The 16,531-nt window shown below is 39.2% G+C and overlaps 1 protein-coding gene across 3 annotated transcripts in view; it reads left to right on the forward strand.

The window, feature by feature from the left end:
* Nucleotides 1–4,374: 4,374 nt before the first annotated feature.
* Nucleotides 4,375–16,531, forward strand: part of AGPS (alkylglycerone phosphate synthase) — a 61,645-nt gene continuing 49,488 nt past the window's right edge. For 2 of the 3 annotated variants that reach the window (XM_062004880.1, XM_062004881.1), the window contains exons 1-2: nt 4,375–4,651; nt 15,273–15,362. In XM_062004880.1, the coding sequence (XP_061860864.1) occupies nt 4,458–4,651; nt 15,273–15,362 (284 nt within the window). In that variant the 5' untranslated portion in view covers nt 4,375–4,457. The remainder of the gene's footprint in view (nt 4,652–15,272; nt 15,363–16,531) is intronic. The other variant, XM_062004879.1, reaches the window with a different exon arrangement.

Below are 16,531 nucleotides of genomic sequence, written 5' to 3' on the forward strand. Positions count from 1 at the left end.
TAAACCACACCTTATTCAAGTAGGCATTTCCTTCTGTTTTAAGCTTGCAAGTCATGCCATGAAATGAAAACTCTTTAAAGAAGTAGTTTCTAATTTCCCATCTTTCTAGAAAGCAAGGGATTCCCTATATTCATTTTCTCAGTGGCCACTGTTATGACAATATTATTCTATTGCCCTCAGAAGTAGTATAGCAAAGAATTATAACTCAAAGCTGTGCTACTTGAAAAGTGAAAAATAGATTAAAATCTCACAACGTTTTTTCTGCTATTTAGTCAGTAAAGGAACAGCACAGGCAAGTACAAGACCACTAGCAATTCCTGCTACTTTCAGCTGACACAAGGAACTTTCTCAGGTTTCGATAAAACTTCTCCGAGCTTTTAAAAAGTTCTTTGTATAGATTAAGTTGAAAATAGTACTCAATTCTCTCTTCTGGATGTGTCCACAGCTGATATTTCAGCAACTTGTAAGTTGCTGAAGCTTCTAAGCCTGGATGTGTATCCCATCAATTAATTTTCCACATCTAACACCTACTTCTCAAGAGCTCTCAAGCTGCATTTGGTGATTTTCAACAATCTGTCTAAGAACTTCATTCAAGGCAAGAAAAAAAAAGAAGAGTCTTTTCTTTCCATAGCCTGTGTATGGGTTACCTAAGAGAACAGCGTTTGTCCTGAGCAGCATTTTCCCTCTTGCTCTCCCATGGGATTACTGTGTAATAAGAGCTCCAAGACACCTTGTTATGAAGACCTCTGTGAAAGTTTAAAGTATTTGGGGTACTTTATTTTGCATTACAGTGTAAACTTTCTTTAAAACTATGTTTCTTGAAAATTAGTTAATGTACAGAATCCTGGAAATGCAGGTCTAGTGACATGAGGGGTATCACCATAAGCTGATATCTCATTCATGCTTGCAAATGCACTTAGGAATGTAGGAAGAAAAGTCACAGAACAGTGAAAGCTGTCACTTCAGCTTGGCAATGGTGAGCATATTTCAAACTATCATGCTGTGGATCTGCTGGTATTTTTACTGAAATCTGTTCTCTTTGGTGTCACAATTATACTGCTTTCAAACTTGTGTATCCTAAGTTTTCTTTTCAGCACTTGTACGAATTGGGTAGGCTTTATATGAATCAGTTAGACATACTTTTTGAAAATATGCCAGTGGTTCACTTCAGGCAAATAATGAGAAACATCAACCTCATGAATCACCAGTACATTATGATACTGCCCCTTTTTATGAAGACTGCCATCCCTCCAAGGGAGCTGAGGACTGCATGCAGAGCACTGGCAAAAACTCACCATTCTTACTGTAAGTAAAGCCCCCTCTTGCACAAAAATGAGGTGCTATGGTTTCCAAACCAGCCCACCATGCCTCTGTCACCCCCAGTTAAGTCTCCAGCCACACATGTGCTTGAAAATTAAATAGGAACTTTTTGGAGGATTAATACCTGAGGTGGTGACAAATATTGCTATCTCTGATACTCATTGAATTTAATTTTTACTGGGAGCTTCTAAGATTAGGATCAAATAAATGAGCAAAGGGTTCATTATTGTTCCTTACAAGTGACTGTGATACAAATAAATATTCTAGGAAAATCTAAAGCCTACTACAGTAAATTTAGTATCTCTTTGCCAGCGTTCAGCAATGTGGAAAGATTTAGGTAACTGTGACTTAAAATCCCCCCAGCTATATCCAGAATGTCAGTAAACAATGTGAATAGAAACTCAGTCAAGAGACCTGTGTTTGTTCCCTACAGACTGCTTCCACAGCAGCAGACAGTTAAATGTGGATATGCATGAGTTAATCCAGAAAGTAGTACACAAATTATTCACAGGGGGGAAATTTAACTCCATAACCAAACTATCAAACTGCCAGAACAGCTGTTTATGTTGCACTAATACCAGAAACCTAACCCAAAGCTGAGACCCCACTGCAACTAGTGCAATTCCTGCCCCAGGAAAATTACAGACTATTTCCTAGGCAAAGTACAACAAGGACATAAAATCAATTAACTGTGGTGATAGTAAAAGCAAAACAAATACTAATAATACCTGGATGGCTTTTATGTAGAGCTTTTCATCAGTAGGCCTTATAGGGGTTGAGCCTATACTGTCACACCGTTTTTCATGTATTAATCTCCACATTAGTCTCTCTAGGGAGATCCTGTTTTCCCCTTTATTATAAGGAGAACTATGATTCAAACAGGCAGCAACATTGCATGTGAACTGAAACAAAGTCTCACTGCTTGTGTGCTACATACTGCTCCTTGGAGAACTTTAGGCCAGATGCTGCTCTCTGAAGAATTCTGCTAGTTGCTTAAGTAATAGAAATGTATCATGTTGAAGTATCATGGGAGAAACAGGTCCCTGAGATTGGTCACAGAATAAGTTTTGTGGACTCTCATTTTATTTCATATACATAAGAAACATAGGTGTGTATGAAGGCGGAATGAACAAATTAATCAATGTAAGCAAAATGTCATTACAAAAGTATCAGTAATCCCATGGATATGAGCATTCAACTTTGAGACTTCCCAAAAGTTGGTGCCTTCCAACTGCAAAACCAAAAAACCATGAAACTAAGTTCTGTGTGACAACTGAGTAGGTTTCTGTTGTGGTTTTGCCCAGTCAGGAGCAGAGCCATGAGGTTGCTTGTTCCTCCCCCTCCCAGCAAAATGGATAGGGGAATTGGAGGAAAAGGTGGAAGAAAACCATGTGGCTTGAACTAAGAACAGTTTAATAAAACAACATAAGTTAAGAAGGAACAGTTATAACAATAAATGAAAGAATATAGAAAGAGAGTGGTGCGTAAATGCTCACCACTTGGAACCCGACATAGTCATTCCTGATCGAAAACCACAGCTCCAAGGGAGCTCCCCACCTATACACTGGGCATGACACCAGGATGGCATCCAACACACGTTGGCCAGCCGGGTCAGCTGCCCTGGCCCTGTCCCTTCCTACCGTCCTGCAAATGTTCACGAACCCAGGACAGCTTCATCAGCGTGAGGCATTTCATGCCACAGGGAAAAAAATGGAATTAATCTGAGTAGGTCATCTAGCTCATTGCCTTGCCTTGAGCAGAACTGCTCATAATGATATCATCTTGGATCGATGTGGTCTGTTCTTAATGCTAATGAAGGTGACTGTTCTAGGCAGACTACAACAGTTTTTGCCATTAGAAAGTAGTGTGACGAAGTTATATAATTCTGTTAGAGCTCATCACTTCTCACCAACACAGCTGGGACATGAAGGGTGGCTTGATTGCCCCCTTTCACTTCATAGCAGTCTTTTACAAATTTGAAGACTGATATCCTACCTTCCTTAAGTCTTCTTAAAGAGAATCAGTTTGTTCAGCCTTTCTTTCATTCTCTGATTAAAAAACCTCTCTAAATAATCCGTTCTCCCATAAAATCTTTTCCGTTTCCACTTCTTCTCCTGAGTGGAAATCCAAAGCTGATCAAAGCACTCTAGTGTTTGAAGGAAAATTCCTCTTAGCAAACAGGCATTGCATGTCTACTATCTCTTCAATACCAATTCTTCAAATTGTCCCTTCTAATTCTTCTACTGCTCTTTCAATCCCCTTTTCAAACTGATGCTACAGGGTGAATCCCTGCTGTTCTTACAGGGCTCAAGCATGGCAAGGGGTGACAGCTCTATATCCAGCAAGGACAGTCCCAGCTTCATTAGGGGTTCTATTCATTTCATGGCGTGTGTTTACTGAGGGGAGTGGATTGTTGGTAGCCTAGTGCATCCCTCCTAGCAACACACAGCATGGGAGAAACAGCCAGGTCACCCTGGCAGAGACACCTGACTTCGCAGCCCTTGACTCTCCAGGGCCCTGGTGTCACTGTCAATAATAAGCAGTACAATCTGCAACTCCTGCAGGATCTTCTGTCACCTCACAACTTCTTTCTGAAATAACTTGCCAATATTATTGCTATCAATGAGCACTTCCTATTTGATCTTGGCAACGTATGGGGGTGGTAATTTTCGCACAAGACAAGAGAAATCTCTCATCATGCCTTTTCTACCCCTGAGGCAAGCCGCTTATCTGGCGGGCAGCACGGCTGCTGATGGAAACAGGCCTCAGCTTCGCAGCTCCAGCAATACGCGCGTCCGCCCTTGCCGTCTGAGGGAAGCAAAGCTGAGTGGCGCCTGCTCATCAGCCCAGTTCCGCAGGCGGCAGCAGCCCCGCTTCCCGGAGAGACCCAGGGCGCCTCAGCGAGCCGCGGAGCCCCTCAGGGGGCCGCTCAGGGAGCCCCGGGGCGCCCCAGGGACCCGCAGGGGCGCGCGAGCAACCACTCCCCCTGGGCGAGGCAGGGGCGGGACGCGCGCGAGGCACGCGCGCGGCGATGCATGCCGGGACGTCCGATATGAGGGTGGGGGAGCGCTGCGAGGCCCCTTCCGCTCCTCCGACCTCTCACCCGGCGGCGATCAGCGGCACAACACGGAAGTGCGATGGCGGCCGCGGCGGAGGAGGCAGCGGGAAGCGGCGGCGGCTCCCCATCCTCCGCCCGGCGCCGGCTGCGCATCATCTGTGGGCACCTGCGGGGCTCACCCCGGGCGCCGGAGCGGGAAGCGCTCTCCCCGAGCCCCTGCAAGGCGCAGGGAGCTTCCTTCGGGCCGCCCTCCGGTTCCATCCCGAAGAAGCGGTGGGTGTGGGCGGGGGTCCCAGCGGGGCAGCGGGCCCCCGGTCGCGCCAGGGCACCATGTGGTGCGGAGAGCGGTCTCGCTCCCGCCCAGGGGCCGGGCCCGACATGGGCTGTGCGGGGGGCTGCGGGGTTAGCAGGGCAGGGAGACGGCGGCGGGAAGGATGAGGCTGTGCCCGGAGCCGGGTTGCTGAAGCGGTTCACCGCTGTAAAGACTAGGTGAAACCGAAGGAAAGTAGTCCTCAGCTTCCTATTTGTGTAAGGGCTAAGATGATATTAAAATGGAAAGTCGTCCCTGTCTCCTTAAGAGCTGGAGGGAAGATTCAATGTTTGTAAAATACTTTGAGCCTACTGTAAGGAAGACTGCAGCGTGAATGAAGAGCAAGGCTTGTGTGGGAGTTTTGGTCCTCTGTTCAGATGTGCAAAATCTTCATCTTCATCTTGTGCAAATGCTGCCAAAAAATGTACTCATACGTTAGGCTTTGACCCAGGTTTCTCAGAAATAAATAGCTTTAAGCATGTTAATTACGTTTTCTGATCCTTACTGTATTTACTAGTAAAGAATCTCAGGTCATATGAGACCAAGGAAGGACAAATAGTCAAATATTTGAGTTTAAAATTGTTTCCCTAGCTATTGAATTTATTTTTTCTAGTAGATTCTTCAAAGTGCTACAATTATGGTATCATGAAGTAGTTCCATGCAATTTATTGTCATGAGGCCCACCTTTCTGCTGGGTGGACTTGTATTTGTTTTGTGATTTCTTCTTTATCAGATAGGGATTTTCTATATCTGTGTTAGCTTGCTGTCTTGTCAGGTTTAGCTTATACACAAGCTATTGGTTTCCATCAGTCTGTGTACAGGGACTGATATGGTAGTGTATGGAAGCAGTAAAGAGGCAGATAGGGCAAGTAGTGGATAAGAGAGTTATTGCTCCTTTGAGGAAAATCCATTTAGCCAATGGTTTGCTTTCAATGTTTTTCTCAAGAGAGCAGAAGACAGTCTCAGTTATTCTGACAGGCTGTTTGTGGCCCAGGGCCAGTCTTCTGAGTGGTGATTCAGCTTTTCTACCTGTTTTGAACTATCAGTTTATTTTTTTCCTATGAAAGCTGCAGCCAAAAGTACCTTAAGCAAAGTTTTTGTTCATTATGCCATCTGTATCACTCCTGGGGTGTTTGAAGTGGAGGCACAGCTATAGACACTGTTGCACCAGATTTAGGTGTATTCTTCTCATGTTGCATTTCTTCTTCGAAGCAGAAGGCTTCTTATGACAGGAAATCCCCACCCTTTTGTAGTACTTTAGGTTTATGTCTCTGATCACAGAATTTTTTGGATCTGCCTATCCAATAGTCACTAGACAATGACCTGCAGAAATGACCTACAGAAATATGGCTTTCAAGACCAGACTGTTGACGATCTTCATCTGGACATTATTCCTCACTAGTTAGAGAAGGAAGGAGAGTATGTGCAATTCACTGAGAATCTGTGGGTACTCATCTAACTGTTCCTGTTTCCAAATAAAACTGCCTCTGAAGCACTGTACTTGCAAAGTGACATGTTTAAAAATTGTAATACACTTTCTACTTTTTTCCCATCTTTAAAACTGTCCTTTTTAAGTCTTCTAAAAAGACAAGCAACTCTATGGTCATCTGAGTGTCCTCTTTGCGGAACTCTTAGGTACTATATGAGCAGGGAGATGTTATTTCTTGGTGGCATTCCTGGCCTGAATTTTGTATTGTAATTCAGTGTTGCAGTTAGGGATGAGGATAATAGTTATTCAGTATGTACTGAAGCCTCAATAGGATGATAGGAATGATTAAAAACTCAGTAAAAAATGAGTTGCAAAAGAACCTTTCCTTGAAATTGATTTTTCTGAACTTTTATGTTATGTTGTTGCCTTTTGTTGACTAATTATTAGTAAGCTCACTTTGCTGTTCAGGCTTGAATCAAAAACTCAAGTACGGTTATTTTGAAGATTAAGCACATGAAGTGTTCAACTTGTACTGCTTTGAAAACAGTAAGGTGCTACAACTCCCTAGAACATGGTTGTACAAGAGTAACTATTATGTGTGCTAGAGGTTGAACATGCACTGATGTTAGTCTTGCCATAATAACATGTATTAAACTGGTTCAAATCAGACTTTAAACAGTTTGGTGCATGTTGAAAAGGAGTATTTATTGAGTGTAATTAAATGTTGACTCGGTAGCTTGTAGGCTTAAAATTCTTCTGTCCTGGTGCAAGAGAAAGTGCAGCAGAATTTCCTGATTTTCCTGTCTCCTTGTGGAGAAGCTTCTTTTCTGTGGAATGAAGAGAGGCTTGTGGTTCTCCTATTTTGGCCATACTGTTATCCAGGGTAATTTAAGTGATGAATGTTGAACCAACTGCCTGCTTGGTATCAAGTTCACACCCAGGTTGCTCAAGGTAGTGTGTTAATATCACCATACTTTCATAATAGAGTCTTGCAATTCTATCTGTAGTTTCTGTTAGTGATTATGACTTTATTGAGCAGCAAGAAGCATTCCCAAAGACTTGATACTACATGAAGTTAATAACTAACGTTAAAGAGTCTTCATATCTTACCACCAATACTCAGAGCCATCTTTATTTTATTATGGACACTTAACTCTTTAGACAACCATGTTTAAACAACATTTGACACTAAAACAAATCCCGGTATAGCTGACTACTGAGCTTAAAGTAGGGGAAACTTGAGGCAAAGAACAAAAGGACTGGTGCCACTAGAGAGTCTTAACAAATCAGAAGAGTAAGAGCCTGTTGCTTTAAAGGTGTGGTAGCTCACAGGAGGGTCTGTGATTGTATCAAAGCAGTTAATTACTCATCAATGTTAATGCTTGAAGTAGAGGAACAGATGAAGTAAGAAGATTCTCATGGAAACATTAGCCTGATTTTAAAAAAACAGTGTCTTAATCTGAAGGCAAATGTGACTTCATATGCAACAGCAGTTCCCGTCTGTCATCTCTAAGTAGTTTAATGGCAAGCAGATGAACTATAAGAAATCTATAAAAATAAGTAGTATGTATTGTTAGATCTTTTGATACCAAGTCAACTAAATTGGATTTCTTCATTGGTTGAATTGCACATAGCTTTTTTTGTAGTAAAAGAAATTTAAAGTGTTTAATATGTAAAGTACAATATGGATTATTATATGAAAGCAAGTAGTGGTTTACAGCAAAACAAAGAATTTTTAAAATTGTCTTCTTGATATCTACTGAAATATGAACTGTTATGTGTAAGAAAATAAGTATGTATGTATAGCTATTTTTTAAAACTTGATTTGTTAATTTAAATGGAATTAAGTGATCTGTTAATGCAGTAGACTAAATACCTGAACTTCCTAGAAGCTGCTTTGAGCTGGAGTAAAGTTAAAGACATCTGTAGTGTAACAGGTTGCGGCCAACTTTCCTGAAATAATATTGTACCTCTTAGCAGAGAAGAAATAATTTGAAGTGTTAAAGCTCAATCATAGGCTGAACGTGATGGAGAAGCATAGCATGTCTGTAATGTTGCATCCAAAATTGGGCTGTTGGGTGCAGATCTTAGAAGTTGATGGTATAGGCCAAGAAGTTTCTTTCAGCAGTTATAATATATGTGCTACAGAGCATGCTAAACATTCTGTATGCAGTAGGTAAAATGTGGTGTTTTCCAGTAACTGGACTTATTTGCTTGCTCGAATAAATAGCAGACAATTGATTCCTTCATTAACCATTTGTTAAGATAGCAAAGCAAATTTCTTCTTTTCTAGGCTTTCAAATATTACCTCTCAAAGGACTGCTTTCTAGCGTTTGAAAAATATTTAAGTGCTTGTTTGCTTCTTGGAAGTAGCTGTGTGCATGAATTTTTGTAGTAGAGCAATCTCTTTAAATATAAAAATGAAACTGGTGTCAAAGTATTAGATGGAATAAAGAAAGCTTGTAGTAAAGTATTCTATTGCATAAGAATCACCAGTTGGTGAAATGCTTACTGAGAAGCATAGTTATAATGTCTTGGCTCTCATGAATCTTTAATTTGCCTTAATTGACCTAAGCTTTCTATGAAGGAACAGTAGCGAAACATTAATTTCCTTATTCCCTGAGGTTTTGTTTATTAGAGTGTGGTGAAATGAACAGTAGTGAAATAGTCCAGGCAGTAAACATGTGTAATGAGAGTTAATGTTTGTTTTATCAGAGCAACTGTTTTTAAAAAAACAAAGCACACTATATGTTTGAGTACCTAAACCCTTGAAGTCTTGTGCCCAAAATCCTGTGTCTGCATTTGCTGCTTACTGTAGTTTTAAACTGTAAATAGCTAACCCAGGTTTATGTTGCCGTATCAGATATTTAGCAAACAGAATAGCAACTGAGTTGTGTATGTGCAGCTGCAGGGGTTTAGCTGAAAGTGAGGCCTACAGGATATGAATGTGTCTAAGGTTATAAAACAAGTTATTTAAGTTCAGACTTGAGAGGGATTATACTTTATTTGCTCCAGGGAAGATCTTCCAAGAGGGAAGTATCAGAATGACAAACACAGAAAGATACTCCTTGCCCGCAGCATGGCATTCTTCTCTAGATAAGCGATATTTTCACAAAGTGGTTCTTGGAAGGGATTCCTTGGGCTAGGTTCCTTTTCCTGATTTTCAGGCATCTGATGGTAATTTACTGCTGGCTTCAGAAACACTCTGGAGTGGCTTGCTTACTTGGCTGAGGAGGGACTATATAACTGAAACAGTGAGTGTTCCAAAGGCAAGGGAGAGTGACCTCATGGTATCACCTGTGGAAAGGGTTTTGAATTTTTAATTAATGGTTTGAGTTGGTAACCAGAAGTCCAGTGTGCTTTGAAGAGTTACTCTTTGGCTAGTGTGATCTTGTTGTATTTCCTTAGCACTATGTTACTGCCTTAGTTTGCCTGCACCCATGTGCTGAGTTTTGCATGAGCTCTACATCCTGCAGGACTCCTTTGCATTATTACATCAGGCAAAAATTGATGCTTTAGCACTTGTGCTAGTCCTTAAAACTGCCACTTAAACTGACTTCCAAGAATGTGCTAGTTCTTGCATTAAGGAACAGGAGTGTCTGAGAGTATTTTGTGTATATGTTGTTTCTAGTTCTGATCATCAGCCAGTGACTGAATTGAAAGTGCTTGTGATTATTGTGAGGAAATTGATGTGAACATCTTGGCTTTGCTCCACTTGAGTCACATTGATTCAGCAGGGTTGAACTGCACTTTCATCTTTCTTCTCTGAAGAAAATATACAAAGCTGTCACCTACCATTTGAGTAAATTAGCCTGTTTGTCTCAGTTTTGTGTCTGAAGTACCAGATTGACAGACTATTTGGAAGAATTTGTCAGATTTTGTTGATATTTATCTGCTTAGATGGTATTTCTGTGTAATAAGGCAATTTCATTCTCTGTTGAATCATGTGACGCTAATGTTTGGAGCTCATTCATTACTTGGCTCTGATATTACACTGAACATAGCTTCACAAACTGAAGACTTCATGTTTACTTCTGGTGTTAAAATATCAATGTACTTCGGACTTCGGGAAATAAATGGCTCTAAATGTTGATGATACTTTTGCAGTATGAAACTCTTGAGTAGCAGCTAAAAGTATTGTGTATGCGGATGCCTGATATGTACTTGTCATCTGAAATTGGAGCTACTGAAAAATTATGTCTATGGTTTAATTTCCACATGGGCTGAACTGCAGATGCTGAGCTTGGCTACCTCTGTGAGACCCTGTGCTTGTTCTTCAGTGTCCTAGGGAGTGGTGAGAACTTTTTGAGCCTCTCGCTGTGCCTTTGGAGAGTGCTGACAGGTACAGTTTTGTTGAAATAACATAGATCTGGAGGCCTTTGCCTGCTGAGCTGAATGACTGGATGCCTTGGAACCGCTAGTTCAGCTGATGGGCTGGGGCCACCCTCCCCTGGGCTGGACATGCTACTACCCTGAGAGCTTCTCCCCGATTTGTAGACACCTTAATGGTCATTTTTGGGTTTAATGTAGCGTCTTTTGCTGTGACCCAAACAGCGTCCTGTATAGTGTGTCCTTGATAGTTTCATAGCCAGTTTTCCAGGAAAATATGGAAAACACTTGACTTGTTGAATAAACATTTTGCTGTAAAATTTTGCATCAAGTTAAAGTAGTATTTAAGTTGGGCATTGTGATGATAGTGACACATTTAAATTCACTTGATGTAGTCATACTGTTTTCATTCATCTCCCATTGTCGTTGTTTCCGTGGAAACTTACTTTCTTACTTTGATTTTTTCTTTTTTTTTTTTTTTCCCCTTCAGGCTGTGTCATTTTGTCATTGGATGTGTAAAATATGTATTTAAAAAGTTCAGTAAATTTTACTTTATAGTATTTCATACATGTCAGTAGTAGATTTCTGGCTTTTAGAAGGCAAGGAAAACTGGTTATTTTTCACTAGTTCTGGTTAAAATATTCCATATTTCGGTTTAAGATGAAAGCAGAATTAGTCAGCTTGGTATTTTGTTGAAGCCAATGTACTCGATAGGAAAGGCACTGTCTTTTAAATGAGATGGTTCAGGTACAGTGCAGAGTTGAGTAATATTGAGTTTAAAGTAAGAATAATACCAAATGTTGATGCCTGTCTTTGCTATATGTATTCTTGGGAAGGATGTAGGGAGGGAAAAAAAAAGCCTGTAAATTTTGTCTTGTTCTACATAAAACACCTGTAGCATGACCATGTCAGTTGACTAAACCAAATTGGGCATCTCTCAGGCTGGGACATGGAACTTTTTAACATGGTTTGAGATATTTTTCAGACTATTTATGTTGCTGTTTTGCTATTTAACAGGCAAATTTATGAGTACTTGAAGAGTGAGGATAGAAACTGTTACTAGAAGGGAAACTTTGTTTCAGATGGTACAAAATACTCAAGTGTTAGAGGATACATAAGCTGTAAAAGCCTGGGTAGGTATAATGGTGGTACATACAAGTTTCAGATTAATATGTAGTTTGACTCCTTCTGTCTCAGAACTAGATTTCAATACATTGAATACTCATACATGCAGGGAACTTTTAGCATGTGTTTGGGTTTGCAGATGCTCAGCAATTCTTTCTGTCCTTTATACTGTTCTTGAAAATGAGTTTAACAGTGATTTTTGAGTAAGAAGACCATGGGAAATGTAGAAGGCTACATTGATTGCTCAGTCACAGCTTGAATCATTCTTGAGAGCCAAGGTAAACACTATGCTAATCTCACATGCAACTTTAATTGCTACACCAAGGCCTTACAGAGGGCAGTGGGAGTGCTGCACTAGAGCTGGGGTGTGAAAAGCTTTTGCTAAGGAATGGTGACTTCATAAATAATGTTGCAAAAGGACAATGTGCCCACATTTACGATTAGGAAAAGGCTTGTTTAACTTTTGTTTTGGTTTCCAGTTGTAAACTTATCTTTAAGGAGGTAGGTGTGTTATGTTGCATTTCTCTTATTTGAGGGAGCTGGGGAATTGAGGCAGACCTGTGGAAGAACAACATACTACCCTGGCCTTCTGTCTTGTGGGAGCTGCTTCCACCTCTGCAGAACAGTATATCAGCTAATATGTAATACTCATCCAAAAAGTTCTGATGCAGTCTTTGAAATATCAGTAAGACATTGACATTGCCTCAGTAGTCAAGGAGGCTAGCAAATCTTTATCTCCTGCTTTGCTCTCACTAGCTCTTCTTCGGAAGAGCATGCCTTTCAAAAGGTATGTGATAAGATCTAAACAGCTTGATCTTACTGCAGGCCATGTCAATTACAAATTTGAGATGGCTAATCAGCCTTTCTTTTAAAGTCTGGTGTTCTTAGACTGCTTTTTTAGCCTTCTTTTTAAGGCAGTCGAATGCAGTATTTCCTCTAACAACTTCTTGGTGTATGGGCATGAAGTGCTAGGAACTACAATAAGTTAAATCCAACAGCAGTTCTTAAACTCTCATTACTTTAGTATGGTGGAACAAAAGAAAGAACAAATCTAAGCTGACTCATTACAAAACCAGTCCTTCTGTCTCCAGATGGAAGCATTAGATTTGTTCGGTATAGTACGTTTATTTTTTTAATATAAAAATTAAATGCTTAGAATCATAGAATGGTAGAGGTTGGAAGGAACCTTTAGAGATCATCTAGTCCAACCCACCTGCAAAAGCAGGTTCACCTAGATCAGATTGCATAGGAACATGTCCAGGCGGGTCTTGAAGACCTCCAAGGAAGGATGTGATGCTTACCTGTCACAAGATATAATACTACTCATTATGTGGAGACAGGAGGAATCTCCTGATTTTGTGTTTTGAGGTAGCTGAGATGTTTTAAAACCAGCTGTTCGTTTACAAACATGCAAACGGTTATATGCTATTTTAATTTAATTATTCTCATCACACCAGTAACAAGAGCTATGCTGGCACCTTTGTGGACTGCACTTTCAGACAGTCAGCTTAAATGCAGTCAGCAGAAAGATCTTGTATTTGAGTCTTTGTTCAGTGCCAAAATTGTACCTCCCTTGGATTTCATGGGAGGTATCTAATCTGTACTGATGTCAGGACTAATGATAGTTTCAAAGCTGTGATTTATCAGTTAATCTCATGCCACCAGTTCCTTCAGAGCCTGGTCTTTTGGGTCTTGTTCTGTCTGTCTCCAGCTTTGCAGCTGTTCTTTTTTTTTTTTCTAGTCTGTTTCATGCATTATACTTGGCATACTTTTTTTAAAACTGCTTTGCAAGAGGATTTGCCTCTCTAATTTAGGGGGAAAAGTTGCTTAAGCCTTCCTAAAATTTTACTTGTTAATTTCAAGTCTATCCTGACTTTACAGGATTTCACATTCTACAGAGATCAGGTGTATATAGAAATGCTACATTTCGTCAGCAGAGGGAGAAATCTTGCCTTCAGAAGGATTGCAGTGATCAAAATTTAAGGATAATATGTAGTTAACAAAAAAACCCCAAAATAAATCAGCAAACACAACTCAAATGCCACTTGAGTTGCCCAGTTCTGTGTCAGCTTGTTCTCAGTTGGGAACAGCTCAACTATATATGACTTAGTATCTTTTAGAAATTTCTTACATATAAAATTTTTATAAATATGCATATATAGAACATACAAATAGGTGTAAAAATAGGCAAGACTACATAATGTGTATCATGTCAGTGCAATAGCACAAAGCATTCTTGTTCTATCTAATATGAATGGATCCTTGCCCTTCTCTGAGCAAATACCACATGTGTAAAGATCAAGTCTATCAGGAGAGGAGGCAGCCAAACAGAGAGGCTTCTGTGTCTGGACAGCTGTCTGCCCAAACAGTTCCATTTTGGCTGAAATTTTAGAATCAGTTTCTCAATGTGGAAGAACAACATAGACTGTCTATTTCACAAAACTGTGTATCAGTTACTACATACTGAAACTGCTCTATAAAGTTTGCTTAAATTGCTAGATTTGTCAAAATATTGAAATGTTCAGTACAAGCAACTAATGGAATATTTGTCTATGGTATTTTCCTTTTGATTAATTAAAACCTTGTGTACAGGCAGTTGTAAGAAAATGAGTTTTGGTTAAGCCAAATCTATTTAATTACAGTGCTGACAGTATGACAGCAGACCGTGTTAATATTATCTTTACAATTAAGTTCTTTGGTAATCAGTTATGACCCAGTTACCATGTATGTAAAGCTGGTCTTAAAATTGACTATGATTCATTGCATTATCTGAATCATGAGGTCTTTTGAAATGGTCATCCCAATAATTTTACTTAATACAGTCAAAGAGTGAGAAATATATTCACTGTATATAGTAAAATTAAGTAAATAATCTGTTTTCATATTTCTTTAAGGTGCCTTTTTATTAACTAAGGTTCAGTTTTGGGTTAGTGTGTCATTTTTCATGTGAGTTACAAACTTTTAAAACAAGGTTAGATTAGTGGGTAATTACTCTTTGTGTATCTCTAAGCCTTAAATATATTTACATTGACATACTTGTATTGACTTTATCATAATTAAGAGATGCTCTGTTTTCATATGGTTGTGCTAAGGGATTTAATTTTGTAGCTGTATTTTGGCAGTTGTGGGTTTTCTTATGGTGACACATTCAGGTGCTATTTCGTATATTGTTCCTGCAGTTGTGGGAGTTTGGGGTTTTGATTTTCCAAAATACATTTGGATTGAAAATATATCTGTATCATCAAGTCAATGTTAAGATTGCAGTGGGGTTGCAGTAGAGATGTTAAACTAAAATTTGAAATTATTTTTGTGACAGAATAATAATGAAAAATTATTTTTTAATTCTGAAAATATTTAACTATTGCCTATTTGTGTGTTAGTATTTATGTATATATTTATAAACAAACATTCTTCAAATGTTACTCTTGCTGATTTGAGAATATCACCATACAATGTATGTTGACTTAAGCTGGTGATTGTTTTTATGAAGCATCTTGTCTTTTGAGTCTTAAGATGCAATTTGAAGGAGTAATTGTTGTGGCTGCAGAATTACTTTGACTCTAGTAAACTATGCAGTTTTGATATGTACTTGAATTTTTTTTAATTGCTATCTGATAAGACTTTTTTCCAAAGCTGTATAACTGCAAATTATTTTGTGCTTACAATATGCTTATATTCTTACATATTTTTCTCCCTTTAAGGCAAGAACTCTTGAAATGGAATGGGTGGGGATATAATGACTCCAAATTCATCTTCAATAAGAAGGGTCAAGCAGAATTCACAGGAAAAAGGTAAGCTGAAAATTTATGTAACTGAAATATCTTATTTAGTGGTCTTTCTGAAGAGTTTAAAAACTGTGCTGTTCAGTTAAACCAAAGAAGGCAAAAGCTTGCTTTTTCTCATAGAACGGGTTATTAATTGGTATATATTTAACAACTTTACCATTAATTCTATACCCAGTAGTCTAAAATGTAGTAAAATGGCTTATTGGAAAGTTTATTAAAAGTATTATAAAGACAGATTAATGTGAGCCTTCTGTAACTTGATATCCTCTGTGCATTAAACTTCCCTTGGATAATCACAGCACCATAGAATGGTAGGGTTGGAAGGGACCTTTAAAGATCGTCTAGTTCAACTCCCCTGCAGAAGCAGGTCAACCTAGATCAGGTTGCATAGCAACATGTCCAGGCGGGTCTTGAAGACCTCCAAGGAAGGAGACTCCACACCCTCCCTGGGCAGCCTGTGCCAGGGCTCCCTCACCCTCACAGTAAAATAGTTTTTTCTTATATGTAAATAGAACTTTTTGTGTTCCAGCTTCATTCCATTACCACTTGTCCTATTGCTAGATACAATAGAAAAAAGGGATGCCCCAACCTCCTGACACTCACCATTTAGATATTTGTAATGTTAATAAGATCTCCCCTCAATATTAATAAGATCCCCTAAGAACCTGCACCACATTCTAAAACTTTAGATAACATACAGCAGGTCATTGCAGTTTTGAGAATCTCTGGAGCATCAACAAGCTGCTTTATTAAGCTTCTGTTTTGTGGTTTAGGTTTCTTAACCATTGTACATGAAGCTACTTTATCCTCTGCACTTAAAAATAAAAACCGCTCTTCAGTTGTATGTTCTGTAATGGCAACACTTATGATTTATTACCTACTACCCTTTTGTACAGAAAGTTTTTTCTTTTTTTTCTTTTTTTTTTTTTTGAGGAAAAGACAAAAATTAAGTGTACTTGGGGAACTTTTAACTTTCTTCCAGTGGTATTTAAGCCTGTCACTTGATATCTTACTGTTGATTTTTCTGCCTTGGTGGAAAGCAATCCTGCAGTCAGTATCTTCCCTGATTTAAAAAATATACTTTTTGTAAGAGTGAAAAAGAATGCGGAAGAGTACTGAAGTACTGTCCTTCAGAAAAATTCCTTCATAATTTTTCAGTTTGTGTAAACTAGCAT

Source organism: Colius striatus, chromosome 11 (genome assembly GCF_028858725.1).
Source record: "Colius striatus isolate bColStr4 chromosome 11, bColStr4.1.hap1, whole genome shotgun sequence".
NCBI classification, from domain to species: domain Eukaryota; kingdom Metazoa; phylum Chordata; class Aves; order Coliiformes; family Coliidae; genus Colius; species Colius striatus.